Here is an 18,181-nt window from a genome sequence, read left to right as displayed (position 1 = left end):
CTCATAACCATATCAAAAAGACGGAAACGAAGCTTCCCACATACGCGACTGGCTCCTGTCATTGAATCCTCTGAGGCTTGAGGACAAGCAGTACGCCAATACTGAAATAGCGTCGAGAGGATCGGACGCGGGAAAATGGCTACTACAATCACAAGGATTCGTTAAATGGAGGGATAGTAAGACTCGAAAGTGATTTTGTCATGGCATTCGTGAGTTCTCCAGTAATGACACTGCTTTCGATAATAACGAATGCAGCTGGAGCGGGCAAAACCATCCTTGCGTAGGTTCTGGTTGCTGCCCCTTTAATGACTGCAAAATCCAGCACTAACCAATGATAGCTCAATCATCATCAATCACCTTGACGAATTTATTGCCAGGCAGCATACAAAGAGAATGTCATGCATCTGTCGGATTGCTGGGTTAACTTCAGGCCAATCCTGAATAGTAGCTTACAAGGATCGGGAAAGAAGAAAATGACTAGCAAGGTTGCATGTATTGAGTTGTCTGAGGTCTCTTCAAATGTTCTTGTTTTCTTCGTGGTAGATCTCGCGATATTCTAACAAGGGGCTGTGTCAGAATATCGCGAGACCTATCAGATAACCCGGATATCTGTCAGATAACTCAATACACACAACCTTGAGAGTCAATTCTTCTTTTCCCATCCTTGTAAGCTACTATTCAGGATTAGCCTGAAGTTAACCCAGGAATCCGACAATAAAGCAGGTTGAAGGTCAGTCGAGCCTATGTCATCCCTAAACAAGCAGCAATACTCAACTCGGCCCAAGGACGCTTTATGGAGAAGGCGACCATCAATATGGATCGTCTCTGGACGGTTCGAACGCTGCACTATGGGCTCATGGCTGGATCAAGCCTGTGGTGTCATTTGATGGGCTTGCTCCTTCAGCGGTCCTCGGTGCTGACGGAAAAAAATTGTCTCATTTTTAGTGAGCCTCTGTCGTTTCGCTGGAGGAACTTTTGACTTGAGGTTTGTTATTTGATCTTCTGCATGATTGTGTTCACGGTATTCACTATCCTCTAAATTGTCGCTTTCTGCACTCTGCGCTGAGAGCGAACGACTCGAGTGCCGACGGGCACGAGATGAATTGCTGGACCGGAGATTTCGACGAGGGACTGTGACTGATAGGGATCGAGATTTTGTCCCTCTAGTGTCCTGCTAGGACTCGTTCAACTGGCCCTTCCTCATCAACCCCGATGCCTGGCTGCTATCAGTCTGTTCGAGTTGGGACGGCACAAAGTCTGTTGCAGTGAATTCATTGGTTGGAGAGACTTAGTATACAGTTGGCTGAGTATTCTCCTCTTCCAGCACAGTGACAGTTGGATTGCTGAGGCACGACTCAGAAGTTAGTATGGTGACAGCGGTGCTGGTTGGTCCTTGATCAATGGAGTTCTCAGTTCATGCAAGGCGGTTTGGTTTGACTGCAACCGTGATTTCACTTGCAACATCCGGCTAGGGCACGCCAATGGCTATGATTATGATTATTTTACCTATTTCGGTAATCATATTCATCAGTTTTACCCCTAAATCATAATTATTTACATGTAGTTAATGGCCTCATTGTAATCACTATTATGTCTGGCAACAGTCATTTACATCTGCCTGCTTTTGACCCATATATCTGTGCTTCCCTCCATAATAAGATCATCTCCTTCTCGCCGGACAAGCTGTCGTGTACAACAATCGCATCATACATAATTCTTCTGATGCATATGGAGATGACGCCAATGCAATCCGTGAACGTCTCCTAGAACCATTCATCGCCTTCCTAGAGAACATTGACCATCATGATCAGTAACGATCCCGAATCCTCGCCAGTCATGAACTTTACTCCCCATCTCCCCATGCCAAACCCGAATGAGTTCCGGATATTGAACGGGGGCATGGAGGACTTTTCTGGCGGAGACCATGAGAACTGGATGGTGCTTTATCTGGGTATGTAAATCTATCGTTGCTTGATAAAAATACGTCCATGCTAATCAAGAATGATTATTATGATTTCAAAGCAACGGAGCATGAACATGGCATTTACTTTGATCTAGAGACTTACCTTTGCACCTGGCAAAAGGAGATGTCCTGGATGCGTACTTGGTGAATAATAGACTAGACGACCGAAGCAAAAGTAGATTAATGTAACCCAGGTACCCTCTTCAAGCAGCCCTCCAGCTCTGGCTCAGTCTTTCCCGATCTGGCCCAGGATTTTGGATAATTGGAGGCAGTTGGTTGAGAGGGCCGTGCGGTTGGTTGGATCAGATGGTGGGAAGAGCGGTGTTGGGGTTTTCAGAGATGCAGATACTGAGGAGCATGCGCTGTATTATCGCCTGAGGGCATGTTTTTGTGGTCAATGATATGTATGTATGGATTCGTTCTGGATCTGACATACTCAGTTAAGTTGGGCAGTTTTTGAAATATACATATCGATATATATACAAGGTAACCTGAACATCTAGCTAACGAAGAGCTTTTTGGTATCGTAAAATCATCTAGAACCTATAACGCCATCGTAGAGAGGAGTGGGCCATGATCATTAGCTATCAGCTTTTTCTTGTGCCTGTACCTGTGACTGTGCCTTCTCATCTGTCAGACTACCCGGTGAAGCCTTTCCCGAAGCAGGGCTGGAGGTTTTATCCCTTTGATCAGACGGTTTCCGGGGGGATATGCGGCCATTCTGTAGAGAATTGTTAGACAATCTTGAAAAGAGTTTAACCAAAATGGTTTCAAAGAGAGAGGAGTACCTGCTTGGCCCATCGTAATCCACAACTGTTGCAAAGATCACGATGTCCACTTGGTCCGCGTCTCCATTCTGGCGTATTACGAGTATGGCAGCTTATGCATTCCTTCTCTAATGGTCCGGTGCCTTTCTTTCTCTTGCGTTTCTTCCTACGGCTGAGTAGTCCTTGCAGTTCTTCTGCAAGTAAGCGATTGTTCTTCTCAAGTTGCCGTAGTTCAAATTGCCAACTTGAGCTTCGTACTGTTTTCAGTTCTTCAAATATATTGTTTCCGGAGAGCATTGCTTCATCCTGGGTGCCTAGTGGGAGTCCATGAGATCCTGCTTCGGTCGCGACCGTGGCTGGTTTTTGGTTGCTTTGTGAGGCAAGAGCCGTGGTAGTGTTTATGATAGTCCCTGCTGATGTTGCTCGATTGTTCAGCTTGGTGGTTGTGGTTGATAAGACTATCGGACTATTACGTTGCTGAAGGTATGTCGACCGTGAATTTTTCAATAGATATATTCGAGCAATCAGGAAAGAAGGCTTAGTGCCTGGGGTAGCGTCTCCTGGGAATAAAGCGGTCTGTGCCTGCAATACATTACCTCGTTTGTGCCTGATCTCATGCTTAAATGTGGCCTGTCGTCCCGTTCGTGCAACTTCCAACGCTTTACCCAGTTCGCCCCGCGAGTCGCTTCGCATGAATTCTTGTATACCCTTTCCTACCATCTCGGCTGGAGTCCTATCGAGAAGAGCACGTGCATTAGATGAGACGAATAAAAACATTCCCGAAATGGATATTTTTGTCCACAAATCATTCTCGCCTATGCCGCCAGCTTCGAGGACACTGGATCGGTCCAATGCATACACAGGGCGCTCACGACCGACAAGTATTAGGCATTTGCGCCCTTTACCAGGCTCAATATGCAGTGATCCATAGCTCTCAAACCATACATAGCCACTGTTCTTTCGTCGGAATCTGTATATCACACTAACAGGCGACCCAGCCGTACTCTGCTTTAGCTCACGGGTGACCGGAGCAATGTCACTGGGATGGCAGACGGACGATATAGATCGCCCGACGAGCTCACTTGGATCATATTCAAGAATTTTCGAGCTGGATTGGGACAGATAGAGAAAAAGGCCTTTCAAGGACAGGACGTGAATCACGTCGTCCGAGTTTTCGAGTATGACTCGATCTAGGAATCGTCCATCTTTGATACCTGCGCCGATTGTTCTTAAAATAGAGGTAGCCTCATTATGACTGATGTTTCTCGACATAGCTGTTTGTGACTTTCGCGATTCAGGCGCATGCAAGACATACCGAGAAAGCTGATCCCGTTGGTAGTTGATCGAGTAAGAGCCATCTATTCCATAGTTATTAGTGAAGAACTTGCTGTAAATGTTGACATTAAGAGCTTACCCGCATTTCGCTTGGTGACCGCATGAGGTTGCTCAACGAGATCAACTTGAAACCCAACATAAAACCTATAATCGGTCGAATTCCAATTGATCGGTATCATCGTCAACAGATTCATAAAGGACTGTCCGCCTTTTCGGTAATTGATCATGCTGACTTGAACCTCAGCCCGAGCCTGGATCTTTTCCTTCAAACGATAGACTGTCTGGTTATCTACATATTTTCGTTTTGTTCCTGGGTCAACTTTCCCGTCGGGTGATTGGAGGAATCGACAATTTCTACCGAGGATTTCATGTCTGGTATACCCAGTAAGCCTCTCAAAAGCATCGGACACGTAAATAATGGGATCATCATGAGACGTTATATCGCAAAGAATGAATGCGCACGACATATCGACAGCGCCGATATCTATTTCTGGGTTTGGTCGGCTTGCTATTTTTGCCTATTATCTCGTCTTAGCGGGTGGGTACTTCACACGGCCATGATAAGATGAACTCACCAGTATCCCGAACATATCGAACCCGCTACTTGAGTATATGTTATAGTATTCTGACGCGACTTTGCCTGCTCCAGGCTTTGGTGTTGTTGACGCAGCAACTTCTGGAAGATACCACCGTTAGCACTAACTGTCTTTGTCCAATTTCTTGTCAGCAATGTATCATAAAAGGGAAGTTACCGGATGGAATGAACGGATTACGAAAAGAGGGCGAAGTAATTGGAGCTTTGGGTGGCTGCTGTTGCATGAATGGTGACATGGATTGAGGTTGGCTGGTACTCTGACTTCGCCGTGGTAGAGAGACAAGTGAGCTCTGTTGCGAGCCACTTCCGACCGGGGAAGTGATCTTGATCCGTTGCCCGGGTAGAGACAGATTAAAATTCGACAAGTCCACCCAATTGTGTTGTGTAATCAGCTGTTCTGGCGCGGTTGTGGGTTGCATCGACGACTGTGGGAGAGGGACAAAGGTAGAATTTGCAAACAGCATATCCAAAGACTGCGGTTGAGCACCATCCGCAGCATCATACCCAAGTGGGAAAGTCATGTCGTTTTCCTGAAAATTGACAGTACCGGTATAACCCTGTTGAAAAGCAGCCATTGGGTCCATGGCTGGTGTGAACGAGGTTGGGTCATAGGTTGCATTTAAACTGAAGCTGTCCGCGTCTTGATACAATTCTCGATTCTGTTGGAATTGCTGTATTGACATATGCTCATTTCCCGTAAAGAGCAATGTGTCATTGCCTTGGGTGACCATAGGGTTGAATTGATATGTTCCCATGGTATCACCTCCCGTGGCCCCAAAATCCATAGAAGTTTGTTGTACGCGAGCAGTTTGCGGGTTTGATTGGTTCGTCTGACCTTGAGGTGGGACAACTGATTGAGTTGCCGACATGTCAAATGTTATTCCGAGGTTGATATTTCCTTGTCCTGTATGCAATCCAACTGATGCGGCTGTTGTGCGCGCAGGAAACGAATTCCTTCGGGCATGTTCGTGGTCTTGGGATGATAGTTGGCTGGCATATTGCGTAGAGTCGAATGGGTTCATCGTGCTTCGCGAAATTTATCTAATCTGCTGGGCGCTTTATCGACTAATGCTACTGGCGGTCGTAAGACTCGTAACTGACATACACGCCAGTCCTGGGCCGGATTAAAATCGAATCCACCTGCGCTACGCAATCTGATAACCACTGTTTTCAAGAGGCTTCTCCGGTATCTCGTAGGCGCGGGAAATTCCACATTGATGTATTCTCAATAACGAGAGAAGAGGAAGACAGAAGTTATCGAGGACATATGGGCATTCAAGCTCAATGAAAGTGACATCTAGACCGTGCCAGCAGAAAGGTAGTGGATGTTGGTGGTGGTAGAAACAAGTTGTCAGCATGCGACATTAACCATAGCTTTTCTGATAGGTCCTATAATGGCGGTATGATATAGAAGTGAGATATATTAATACTCCGCCGAGGTTAGAGCGGAGTGACTAGTCGAACGAGGAGACGAGTGGAGGGACAACCGTCGTAGGCACCGCACAGCGGACGAATTTTGAAGGCGACAACGCGGATGAAGGGTATCGAAGAAGAGATCGCAGAAAACGAGGACGATAGCAGTCGTGAGATAGTCGTCGATATCCGCGTGGTGGAGCAAGCAGTGTCCACAACGACTAATGCGTAGGAGCTGTATGTAAATTAAGTAACGGGATGATGATGAGTCTATGAGTCTCCAAGGTGAGGAGTGTCGAATCAGCAAAATTAACAGTATGTGCGATTGCGAACGAGTCTCGACGAAGATATTCACGTGTAAAGAAAGAAAAAGAACAATGAAATAGTTTTTTGAAGACTTGGAAGTTGGACGTCGGGGTTTGGATTGCTTCTTGCCCAGATCGCGTCGGAGTGCTTGCAGGAAGGAGCCATGGACCAGTGACGTGGGTTGTGGCGGAGCCGCCAATTGCTCCTGCCTGATTAGGCCGTTCGAGGCTGGTGCGTTCTGTACCATACACGCGTTGTATGTAACTGACAATACAGTACATATCACAACCCTAATTCCTATTTGATACAATGAGTAAAAATGATATAACTAGGAAGAATGCTTATTAGAGCAGCATCTCTCTAGAGAGCAGTGGATTTAGGAGCCCTTGTTAGATGATGCCCTGAGCCATCTACGGCGATATCCATAGGCTGAAACACTGACAAAGAAATCCAGGTGACGACACCCTTTCTGGCAATAGAGAGATCAGAGGAATATCCAATAACTATTCTAGGTTAACAATAGTAGTTACCGCACAAAAGGGTTGTAACAGGAAGAATTCTTAGTATATAAGTAACTAATAGAGGCAACTCAATAGAGAAAATATTATTCTTATACTCACTCATCAGTGCTTCTCCAGACTCATCCCTGTGTCTTTCAGTCTTTCATATCACTCATATCTTCAAGACCGGATCTTCTAAATTCTTTTCGACATGTCACAGCATCTCAACTATCTTGGCTATATAATCCTTGTAGCTGTCATCCCTGGAGCTATCCGGGTATTCGCAGAGTGGATGGGGTTGTTTGTCCAATGCTATGACGAGGGATGGTGTGACTGGGGCTGTATAATCTGACGCCGCAGGAGAAACCGTTTCGACGATGACACAGACGAGACTCATCAAGGGAATACCCCAGGCAGGTTCCCATTCCTTTGATGGCATCAACAACTCTGGATACTCAGCCGCCAATCCACCACATGTCGATAATCGCGTCGAGAACGCCAGTATCCCGCCACCCCCTACACCAATCCGGAAGACGAAGAGAGTTCAATTGGCCTACAGCCTCCACAACGCCGCGAAACTTCGATGATAAGCTAAACTGATTGTGATCACGTCGCATGTTGTCTGTATCAAGGCCCATTCACTGATTAATGGGATAGAACGCACCGAGTCGATGGAGTTTTGTCTGGTTGGTTGTAGAGAAGAGGGTGAATCGAGATAAGGAGGTTGAGTGAGTAACCAGGAGCGGGTATGTATCATTACACTGGTTTAATAGAACCATGGTGCTTAAATTACATTGAGATCTTACCCTTAACCTTATTCTGTGAGTTTACCAATCATATCTTTCAAATTAGATCCGATCTATCAAAATTGTACATGAACGAGCGTTACGGAACAGGTATTCGGATCTACACGGAGTTTTCGTACAAAATATGCAGCAAAAGCCAGGTGATCCAGTAATTTATTGATCAGGCATTACGTCACGGCCGATAAATGGATCCCGAAATCGAGAGAGACTCCACAGTCGAATTTGTCATCCAGATGCTGTAGCTACCATCTTGGGTATGAGGCACGGCGAATGAGCGGTAGTATGTTCTTCTCAGGCAGAGCGACATTTGATCTGGAATATGGATGAGATTTCTGTATACCCAAGTCTAGACCTTGAGATATGCATTGAATTAACGATATGATAGATCAGTTTTCAGCCGTGGATGCAGAGAACGGCTTGAAGCTACTGTACGCACTCCGCACTCTATCAACTTTTGATCAGTGACACTGCTCCTTCTGGATAAAGCACTGCCAATTCGCGAGGACATTTACCATAATCATGTAGCACCCTATCCAGCATGCACCGTCCATAGTTACGGAGAATCTACAGCCTCTATGCGTGGCTGGGAAGTTGGCAACTTGGATGTCCAGCAGAAAAGCTTAACAGGCCCGGGGAGACGGATCGCTTTTGCTAGCGCCCGAAGCCAATGCACAGTAATCGATCTCGTCAAGCTGTCAAAAAGAGACAATGTGATGAGTGATTTATACGTGGTTGATAATTTACGTGTCTGCATGTCAATGGACTTTGTTACATTGACTTTCTGGAGTAGAGAATTGTTGCGACTTATCACCAAATAGATTTTTCACTGGCCCCATATAGCGAGGTAGAATCAAGTTTGAGTAGCTAGATGAGACGAATTGGATATGTCCAACATTACAGAGGTAATATGTTGTTAGATGCTTCTCCAGCACTTATATACGTAGTAATTTTTCAATGACTCGGATCCAGGTACTACTTGTCCAGACTCGAGTGTGCATCGAGTAACCGAGTTGGAACAGAAAACAAGTATCACGAAAGCCCCGCTCAAAACGCCCTTATTGGTCGGTTCTTAGCCGAGAAAAGCGGGAAAAAGGGGCTCACTCCCATTTCCCACATGCTGATTGGCTATAAGGAAGCCATTATTACCAGAATAAGTCTAGCGGTCTCACTTCCCATTAGACGCTAACTGTAAAGCGTTAAACCAAAATAGACGTCTTTGTCGTATGATGCGCACTTAACTACTTAGTCCATATTTGCTCGTCTTAACGTCTTTGAATTCTTATAGATCCGACTTTTATAGCTGCAAGTGCGAAGAGACTCGTGCCCGATAGGATAACGGCTACTCTCCTTTTGTCTCCTTTGTATTCTTTCATGCGATATAGCACTTTCCTTTCTTGAATACAATTACGCATCCGAATGGGTTGGGCAGGGATACGACCTCCGAATCCTTACAATCCTTTGATATTCATATTTTGTTTTTTATAAATATCTCCGCTGCCTCTCGCTCGTATACGCAAACGTATAGTATATATGATCCAATTGCTCATACGCGCTTCTCTATAAACATTTTGATTATACGTGCGTATCGCGTGATATTCAGAAAAACCGAATCGCAAGAGTCATCCGACAAACGCACACACATTGATTTCGGGGTTGCAGTGTGGATAGAATGGCCGACAAGATATCGATAACAATATGCGGAGATGGTGGATGCGGTATGCGATAGGCAGCAAAACTGGCAGATGTATTGATTGACTCATACTGGTATAGGAAAATCTTCAATCACATTGCGCCTTGTGCGCAGTCAATGGATGCATGAGTAAGTTTTTCGAGTCTTCATGCACAAGCGAAGCATTACATCCGGCTGACTTGATTGACCAATTGACTAGATATGACCCTACGATTGGTACGATTCTATAGTAAACTCATGACTCGACTACCCCCCGACTAATGCTTTCACCAGAGGACTCGTACTCCGTAACTCGCAACATCGACGGTACCGATTACTTCCTATCCATCACCGATACCGCGGGCCAAGAGGAATATCGCGGACTTTGGGCAGCATCCAACCTCAAGTCAGACGCCTTCCTGCTCGTATACGACATTACCCATAAGCCAAGTCTCGAAGCTCTTGATTATTTTATGGATATGATTGATATTGAAGCCGAACAGCGGCTAGAAGACAACCAGCGTATTATGAAGGAACTGGGTAACGACGCTCGGAATCTTCAAGTGGGCATGCCGCCGCCAGTTAAGATTGTGGCCGGCAACAAATGTGATCTTAAAGATGCTAGAGCAATTTCAGCTCGGGACGGTCTGGAATATGCTCGCAAACATGGATGTGGATTTATGGAGACTAGTGCCAGGGAAATAGTCAACATTGAGGAAACATTTGCGCGTATGTGCCGGCAACCCTATTTGTTTCGGTGCGTTCAGTTTACTAACATATCCTGTCTATAGTGATTGTTCGACGTGTAGTTGAGGCCCGAAGGCTACATTACCAAGCGCAACAGCTCGAAGCTCGAATGGGCTCTTCTACTGCTCGCACACCGGCATTGACTGTCAGCGAACGGCAAGCGACTGACCAACAATCCAAAGACGAGCGAAGTCGACACGGGGGATTCTCTTTCTTTAACAGTAAGAAGGACCCATCGAGAAGGGTATCGTTCGCCACAGATACAACTAAGAAGGAAGGACGCGAACAGAACAAACCATCTAGGAATGAAGGGGATGAATATGAGTCTCCCAGTTGGTGGAGGCGTCTTATCTGCGTATAATCTCTGATATGATCTATGCTTCTTTTCTTTCTTTAGCTGTTTACGCCTCCTTGGACTGCTTGGAATACCCCTTTTGTTGATATCTTGCCCTTATGTATAATAGCATGCCAACTATACCAATAATGAAACATTTGATATCCCTTTTTTGAATTTCGAGTCCCGATAGTGCCTGAGGCCAGCCATATGCATACTAGTTAGTCTACCGCGGCCAGGTCAACGGGCAAGTGGGGCCACCTGCCGTGTGGAGAAAACAAACAACATTCGACGACGGAATACTCCGTGAATGACAACAAGTCGCGATGACTTCGACCAGACATTAATGAGTGAGAAGACGATTTGACTCACTGGAAATCTAGTGACTCTTTTCTAGGGCTCTACCTTTCTAATTTCTCGGAGAGCGCGAGAATGGAGGAAGAACAGCAGACCACGGATCATCATCACGGCGACGAAGCCATGATGTCGCTACAAAATACGTCGCACGAAACCAATGTATCTTCAATTGCAGCTAATGAAGTCTCCCGTACCCAAGAAGGAAATGAAGAATACTCGGAGCTACCTCCGCCAAATGACCCCAATGCCGACGATTCAAGAACAGATGAGAGCATACTCCACCATTCGCTAGACATCGACCACGAGGACGAAGACGACAACGACGCCCATCGACCAAATAATCAGACAATTTTAGAGGAGAAAGAAATGCGAAGAAAACTTCAGGATATTGAATCAAGCTTTTTGCCAGAACCGTCTACGATCGAAATGGCGCGCACTGAAAATCTAGGCGCTGACGACACATACCTCGTTGGCGTACCCATGGAGAATAGAGAGCATGAAGAAGAAGTGTCTTACAACCCGGACATGTCGCGGATACAAGAAGAAAGTTCCATCACCGAGTTACCTCGTATAGTCACACACGATGAAACGGGCGAACAGATTTACCATGTGGATCCTACAACAACGCCAGCGACGGATCGAGAGTCGGAACTCAATACGTCGGCACTGGAAACGTTAAACTCATCTCCCACTGCGGCGGCTGCGGAGCGAACAATATCTCGCGCGCTATCTAACGTGTCTAGAAATGCTCAAGACAGCGCTTTCGAGGACTCCGCTGACCTTCACCGCAGCTTAACCCCTAGAAAAAGTAGACGCAACTTATCACCGGCTTTGTCTGACACGAGGCGGTCGCGGGAGGCATTTGTGGATAGTAATGAAGAAGATAGCAAGCTCGCAGGTTCTCAAGCGGATCGCAAGCGGTCTCGCCCTAAGTATTTGAGTAGCCGGCAATCATCGCATCGGTATTCTGCATCATCGATCACGAGCACCAACACAGAGACAACAACTAGTGAAGCAACCCTAGGTGCGGACTATGCATTACAGTCAGGCGGAGCCGTCCCTTCGAGAGGAAGCACGGGAAGGAAAGACTTGTCGCGGACGATTAGTCTAGGTAGTATGGCTTCTGGGGTATCGGCACTTAGCGAAGAGAATGTCCTTGACCGACGCGTCCTTAGCGGTGCGACTGATGGCGGCCTACATACTCTTGACGAAGAGGACCCAGGCTCTATACACCCTAAAGATTTAGACGAAAATGTTCCGGTGACGCCAAGGGCCGGATCCAGGGACCTCAATTTACCGATGGATACAGTGGTCGCGCAACATGTTCAGGATATACAGGTGCCTGGTACCTTTGCTCGAGAATTTCATGCCAAATTTTCGACAAACAGTATGTCTCCTGATAGGCGACCCGGCGCTCCAACTCCGGCTTTCGGGCGAAGTGGCAAGAGCATGACCCTGAAGGAGCAGAGTAGTACTATTGACCGACTTTCGAAAGAGAACTTTGACTTGAAAATGAGAATTCATTTCTTGAATGAGGCCTTGAATAAACGGTCAGAAGAAGGTATCAAAGAGATGGTTTCGGAAAATGTCGAGTTGAAATCGGACAATATCAAACTACAAAAGGAGATCCAGGGGATGAAACGTACAATCAGAAACCTGGAGAAGCAACTCAAAGACAGCCAATCTAGCAAAGATGCAGGTGGGGACACGGAAGTGGAGACAAGCGAAGACGATAAGCGGAATGATGTCGAAGAGGAGGAGTTGATATACCTTAGGGAGCGAATTGAGACATATCAGGTTGAGATTGAGAGGCTGCGAAGCGAGAGTATTGTGCGGGAAAGCGAGAAGCGCCGACTGGCCGAAATTGTTAAGTCTATGGGAGAGAACCGACCAACCGACTCAGAAGCTGGCGCAAGAGAGGAGAGAGTATGTTACTATGTTTTATTGTTCCAATGCAATGAGACTGACGATTGTTAGGGAATGTGGAAAGATATGCTTGACGCTGAAACAGCCGCTCGTGAGCAAGCCGAAGAGGAGAATCGCAAGCTCCGTGATGAGCTAATGCGTATGAGAGAAGGTAATACCACTGGTTCCGAGGCCGGACGATTTGGGAGAACCGTACGCAAAGGCTCTTTTATATCGCATTCCACGACATCTGAGAGAGATCACGACCGCCGGCTAACAGTCCCAAGCTCCACGAGCAGTACTCTTCTTGAAATTGAGCTGCTGAAGAAAGAGAATGCTGAACTGCGCAGAGAAGTCAGTGTGCAAACTTCGATGCTTACTTCTCGCAATAGAGAGAAAGAGCGACTGTATCAAGAGATTGAAGATCTCAAGCTTCAACGTCGCGATGGTGGAAGGTCTGTTGCTGGTGATAGTATCTTTGAACGGTCAGCCTCGCGTGCGCATGCTCGTTCGTCTTCTAGAGCAAGCAATGGCACAAGAGAATCTCGCATGAGTGATACAGAACGCGAATCTTTAGAAGTACGTAATGGCGAATTACGCGACCAAGTCTCCGCCCTCAAGCTTGAAAATCAAAGTCTGCGAAGCCAGTTGGATGAATACATAGCTGAATATGAGGCGCTGGACAAGGCATATCAAGCCGATGTAGACCAAGCCGATGAAGACATGCAAATGCTCCAGCAAGAGCGCGACCAGGCTTTGCAAGTGGCTGAACACCGTGCGCTTGAATTACAGGATCTGAAGGAAGAGGCGCAAGAAGAGATTGATACACTCGGTGATGAACTCGATCAGAAGGTGGACGAGTGTAATCGCATGGAGATGACTCTCCGAACTCAGGAGGAGAATCTCAAGACCTTACAGGCTGAGATGAGGTCCGCCAGTGAAGGAATTCTCCGGCTTGAAGAGGATGCGCAAAGCAATCTTCGAAAATTTAAGCAAGTGCAGCAAGAGCTAGAAGACTCGAATAGGGAGATTGAATCATTGGAGAAGAGTCTCTTTGAGGCGAATGGAAAAGTCCAGAGATTGACTGTTCAGATTGAGTCCAGTCAGGGTGAGATTACATTCTTACGCGAAGAGCAAGACGCAGACAAGATTCGCATTAGTGAACTTGACTCGGAGCTTAAGACCTACCAAGTCAACCTGCAAGTTGAGAAAGAAAAGGCCAAGGAGCTAGAGACACGGCTAGCAGAAGAAAGACATCAACGCGAAGTGGTTGGCAGCAAGGAGAAGCAGGAAGTACAGCGTATTATGAATGATCTCAACCGGGAAGCTTCAGCAGCCAAAGACGAAATTCGAAGATTGAAGAAGACGCTCTCCACGCGGGAAATCGAGGCAGCCACATGGAAGGAACGCCTGATGGAACTTGAAAACGGCTTACGAGAAGCTCTAGGAGACTTGAACGGCACGCGGTCCAGTCTTCTCAACTCGATTATCAAACTTCAGAAAGAGCTTGAATCAAAGTCTCTCGATTTAGAAAGCACTCGATCTAAGCTTGATGAGAAAGAATCACTTTTACAAAGTCGCGAGGCGTTGCTGGAGAGTCACGGACTCGAGTCTCGCAAGCTTGCAGATCTTTTGGATCGCGAACGACATGCCCGCCGAGCTGATAAGAATTCATTTGACCAGGCTTTGAAATCCCAACAACAGGCATCCAGAACAATCTCCCAACATAATTCTCGCATTAGCGATCTGGAAAGCGCAAGGAATCAGGACCGAAAGCGGTTTGCAAGTCTGGAACAACAGTTGAAGGACCAACTCAGTGAACGCAACGCACTCTTCTTGACTCTTTGGAAGAGACTGTCGGCAATGTGCGGGCCTGACTGGGCGCATAGCAACAGCCTGATCAACGGCAATCTGCCCAGTGTAGAGGTCATTGGCAATATACTGTTCTGGCCGGGTTTCAGTCGCAATCTCCTCCTCTCAGTCAAGACTGTTGAGAACATGCTCTCCGGCTTTAAGACGCGCATTAGAACAATCGAACGTGATTTGACAAAGGAATACCAGTCTTTGGAGCACAATTTCGGCATTCGAGTTAAAAAGCTTGAACGCCTGGAAGAAGCTGTCCGGAATATTCGCAGCCAGCAGCGAGCCGCCGCTGTTTCACCTGAAGTAACTAAACTCCGAGGCGAAGTTCGGTTCTTGAAAGCGGAACTGAATTTGATGCAATCCAACCCCAGCAGTCGACGGACAGGTTCTAATCTCAGTCATGCTACTACTGCTGTAGAGCAGGATCCTCTACCTTCACCTACCCGTACGCAGTCGACGTTGGTACGCTCAGATTCGCGCAGCAAGAAAGGAACAGTTTCTCGGGGGTCCGGCACTACACTTGTAGAAACATCCTCGACCTCTACATCTTCGCAACGCAACACTAGAGATTCAGAGCAGGACAACGTCATGATCCAACGCCTACGAGAGTTAGAACGCAGACTAAAATCCGAGCGAGTAGCAAGACTAGCAGACCGTGACGGAGCACGCAAACGTCTCGAGGAACGGGACGCAGAAAACGAAGAACTTCGCGCCGAACTTGAGCGAGAGCGAATGCGTCGAAGTGCGCGAGGAGCACTGGAAGCACCGTCCGCATCTCTGGGTCGGAGTAACAGTTCGAGAAAGACGTCAAGAACCTTGGTGGTAGAGTCGGGGCCGCCAACGTCTTCTGGGGAGGATGATAAGCGTACGTTTGGGAGTGATAATGAGGATACGGATGCTCATAGTTCTTATGGAGAGGGTATTACCGTTGATATTGAAATGTGATTTTGCTCGGATGGATGATGTTTTGTCGGTATGGTTATTGCTCTAAGCTTATGCATGTACACGGCTACGACTGATGATGAGTAGCATGGGAGGTGTTTCGGTTTTGTCTTTTGTTCTGATTATCATAATATAGGAGTTGTAATATATCATGCAGTTTTAGTATCGGTCTTAATATGATACATTCTGTCTAATCCATCTTCTCTGCACTTGCGAGTTAGGATTATCTCAACGAAACCTTCAACGAAAAATCTACGATACTCGTCCCCTGATGAATCGAACTCGTCGACAAAATATCCACATCCTCACACACGAACCCCGCTGCATTTTCAGGCGTCAACCCACCACTAACTTCAATCAAAAAAGTTCCTTTCGGTTTCCCCTTTGTCGCCCATTCAGTCTTGAGCTGCGTTGCCGCGATTTTCACTTGCTCCGATGTGAAATTGTCAAGCATAATCACATCAGCATCGGCACTAATAGCGGCATTCGCTTCTTCGATACTGCGTACTTCGACTTCGACCTTTGTCGAGAATCCGCCTGCTGATTTGGCGGCTTGTACTGCCGCGGGGATGGCGGCTGCGATTGCGTCTTCGCTTACTCCTGCTGCCGTGCCAGTTCCAGTGGTTGTGGCATTGCTGGCGTTATTAGCACAAGCCCAGACGTGGTTATCCTTTAGCATGATCATGGAACTTAGATCGTGGCGATGAGGGTCTGCGCCTCCGACTAGGATGCCGTATTTTTCGACCAGACGGAAACCCGGGGTTGTTTTGCGGGTGCCTGCTAGTGTGCCATTCCAGCCGTGGGAGCGGAGGCTTTGGAGGAGGGAGGACGTTCTATCATGTTTAGCATGTGAATATTAAGGATAGGATAGCGAGGGGACAGACTTGGTGGCTATGCCCGAACAACGAGCAAGAGTGTTCAATGCTACTCTTTCTCCGAGGAGGATTTTGCGAACTGGACCGCGGACAGTGGCGCATTTTTTGATGGGTGTAATTCTCTCGCCTTCTTGGACGTGCCATTCCACTCTATGCAGACGATTAATATCTCTTGGATGTCATTTCATATACTCAATGGATGACGTACGTGCATCCCAATTGCGAGAATACTTCATTGAAGAAAGGGACGCCAGCAACCACGCCCTATCCAAGAGGGTTAGCAACAATTCAATTCAAATACTTGGTTGGAGGTTGATATACCGGACTCTTCCCCAACAGTCTAGCTTCTCCCTCAGATTCACCGACGACAAAACCGCCGTAATCGAAACTGGGACAGTCTTCTTCCAGCCATTCTGATATCAGACGTTTGTAGTTGAGGGGTAAGAGATGGCCCAGATTTCCGTGTGCAGATGCCATTTTCAATCTTCAATATGGACTTTATCAGACGACGATTTCCTAGTTGTGAGTCAGTGATGGACGTGATATGTTCGGTCATAAAGATATAACGGACCTATACGATGCCGACGTCAAGTTAACCCCGTTCGACTAATAAGCAGCTGGTTAAAGAACGAATTCCACCTAAACAATAAAAGAAGAAGAACTTAAAGACTCGATATTCCATCTACCGTGAGGTGATACCGGAGTCAATAATCGGCAATCGGATATTCGCGGGATGAGAAAAGTTGGAGAAATCGTTGCCTGAGAATTAAGGGTGATGCGGGGTAGACCGGATTTCTTTTGCTCACTCAAACATTTGTCACTCTGTATGCATATTTTTTCGAGGGATGTCTTGCTATTGCTACATGGGTAGATCAGAGATGCTAATTTGAGAATTTCAACATGTTTACAATCGTGCCTTAAAAGAATAGTGGTATCTCTGGTGAAAAGCACATGACCGAGTTGGAGCCTCGTAACCCTAACTCTTGCAAGCTTCAGAGATACATTGCTTGGTTCTACAATGAATTGCTTTGCGCCAACATAGCAAGTGAAGAGGTAAGCAATATACAATTACAATAACCAACCAGCCTCTATTTTGACTATATCAACTCTAAACTCCCAAAGCCTCAACAACAGCTTCAGTTGTAAAAACATCCGCAAACTCTTCGCTCAAACTCGCAACTGACACAGCATGAACCGTTTCCGCATCAAACTCCCCTTTGGCAAAAGTAGCAGTAGCATCAGCCACAAGTACAACACGACCACGCTCAATACGGATACCCTCCGGAAGAGAGCCGTCTGAATTGACCGTTACTTGATCCGTTTTCTTTCCTTGGACTGATATAGAATCGACCACATGCAGGTTCGCAGCCATTCGGGTCGTAGTTGAGACACAATGGTCAGTAGTCAAACCAGCGAAAAACACCTGTCGTACACCATGTTCCCTTAAGAAAGATTCCAACCCCGTGCCGATAAAAGATGAGTTGGCACTTTTCCAAAACACGGGCTCGGATCCATCAGATGCTGGAACCGCAAAGTCCAACGGTTTGATCTGATCCGTTTTGCTATGGTGGAGTTGTGATCCCGGTTCAAGCGAGGAATGGAAGATATGAATAATGTAAATGGGAACTGCTGGTTTGCGTTGACGGGCAGCGCGGAAGACCTTTAGTAATGCTGAAAGATTCTTTTCAAAGGATGGATTGGAGCGTGACGGGCCCCAATGCGTTGGGTGGTTGAAGGCGAATTGGTTGTCTATGAGCACCAGGGCAGAGGGCTCCGTGAAGGTCAGAGGTGGCATGGTGTTGCT

At 46.7% G+C, this 18,181-nt stretch overlaps 5 protein-coding genes across 6 annotated transcripts; 2 read left to right on the top strand and 3 right to left on the bottom strand.

The window, feature by feature from the left end:
- Nucleotides 1-2,359: 2,359 nt before the first annotated feature.
- TSTA_103550 (GATA transcription factor LreA) lies at nt 2,360-5,682 on the bottom strand (the record flags this gene model as incomplete). The annotated part of the gene is made up of 5 exons (XM_002486327.1): nt 2,360-2,684; nt 2,752-4,088; nt 4,145-4,583; nt 4,641-4,741; nt 4,818-5,682. 5 exons carry the CDS (start codon nt 5,680-5,682, stop codon nt 2,544-2,546), a joined length of 2,883 nt encoding a protein of 960 aa, XP_002486372.1. The 3' UTR covers nt 2,360-2,543.
- A 3,284-nt stretch (nt 5,683-8,966) lies between these two features.
- On the top strand, nt 8,967-10,612 carry TSTA_103540 (RAS small monomeric GTPase, putative). Of its 2 annotated transcripts, XM_002486325.1 has the most exons (5): nt 8,967-9,400; nt 9,456-9,504; nt 9,575-9,591; nt 9,649-10,083; nt 10,146-10,612. In XM_002486325.1, the coding sequence occupies exons 1-5, from the start codon at nt 9,355-9,357 to the stop codon at nt 10,460-10,462; spliced, it is 864 nt and encodes a 287-aa protein (XP_002486370.1). In that variant the 5' UTR covers nt 8,967-9,354; the 3' UTR covers nt 10,463-10,612. The 2 variants fall into 2 exon arrangements, with proteins under 2 accessions (XP_002486370.1, XP_002486371.1); XM_002486326.1 differs by lacking the exon at nt 8,967-9,400 and having other exon boundaries at nt 9,431-9,504.
- Nucleotides 10,613-10,867: 255 nt separating this feature from the next.
- On the top strand, nt 10,868-15,521 carry TSTA_103530 (anucleate primary sterigmata (ApsB), putative; the record flags this gene model as incomplete). Its single annotated transcript, XM_002486324.1, has 2 exons — nt 10,868-12,718; nt 12,770-15,521. The coding sequence occupies 2 exons, from the start codon at nt 10,868-10,870 to the stop codon at nt 15,503-15,505; spliced, it is 4,587 nt and encodes a 1,528-aa protein (XP_002486369.1). The 3' UTR covers nt 15,506-15,521.
- Nucleotides 15,522-15,611: 90 nt separating this feature from the next.
- Nucleotides 15,612-17,018, bottom strand: TSTA_103520 (nicotinate-nucleotide pyrophosphorylase). The gene is made up of 5 exons (XM_002486323.1): nt 16,949-17,018; nt 16,699-16,893; nt 16,586-16,641; nt 16,387-16,527; nt 15,612-16,335 (listed from the first exon to the last, which is right to left on the bottom strand). Exons 2-5 carry the CDS (start codon nt 16,852-16,854, stop codon nt 15,726-15,728), a joined length of 963 nt encoding a protein of 320 aa, XP_002486368.1. The 5' UTR covers nt 16,855-16,893; nt 16,949-17,018; the 3' UTR covers nt 15,612-15,725.
- A 467-nt stretch (nt 17,019-17,485) lies between these two features.
- Nucleotides 17,486-18,172, bottom strand: TSTA_103510 (isochorismatase family hydrolase, putative; the record flags this gene model as incomplete). Its single annotated transcript, XM_002486322.1, has 2 exons — nt 17,486-17,673; nt 17,788-18,172. 2 exons carry the CDS (start codon nt 18,170-18,172, stop codon nt 17,486-17,488), a joined length of 573 nt encoding a protein of 190 aa, XP_002486367.1.
- Between the last annotated feature and the right edge of the window lie 9 nt (nt 18,173-18,181).

Source organism: Talaromyces stipitatus, genomic scaffold (genome assembly GCF_000003125.1).
Source record: "Talaromyces stipitatus ATCC 10500 scf_1105507295511 genomic scaffold, whole genome shotgun sequence".
In the NCBI taxonomy this organism is placed as follows: domain Eukaryota; kingdom Fungi; phylum Ascomycota; class Eurotiomycetes; order Eurotiales; family Trichocomaceae; genus Talaromyces; species Talaromyces stipitatus.
Note: the sequence above shows the minus strand (reverse complement) of the source record. Positions and strands in the feature narration are given on the sequence as shown.

What these genes read in the sequence shown, in the direction of transcription:
- TSTA_103520 (XM_002486323.1), bottom strand. Translation starts at nt 16,854, where the DNA reads ATGGCATCTGCACACGGAAATCTGGGCCATCTCTTACCCCTCAACTAC. An exon ending in GACTGTTGGGGAAGAGTCCG is followed by an intron (nt 16,642 to 16,698) that starts GTATATCAACCT and finishes CCTCTTGGATAG; the next exon opens with GGCGTGGTTGCTGGCGTCCC. An exon ending in TGTTCGGGCATAGCCACCAA is followed by an intron (nt 16,336 to 16,386) that starts GTCTGTCCCCTC and finishes TAAACATGATAG; the next exon opens with AACGTCCTCCCTCCTCCAAA.
- TSTA_103540 (XM_002486325.1), top strand. Translation starts at nt 9,355, where the DNA reads ATGGCCGACAAGATATCGATAACAATATGCGGAGATGGTGGATGCG. An exon ending in ATGCGGAGATGGTGGATGCG is followed by an intron (nt 9,401 to 9,455) that starts GTATGCGATAGG and finishes ATACTGGTATAG; the next exon opens with GAAAATCTTCAATCACATTG. An exon ending in CATTGAGGAAACATTTGCGC is followed by an intron (nt 10,084 to 10,145) that starts GTATGTGCCGGC and finishes TCCTGTCTATAG; the next exon opens with TGATTGTTCGACGTGTAGTT.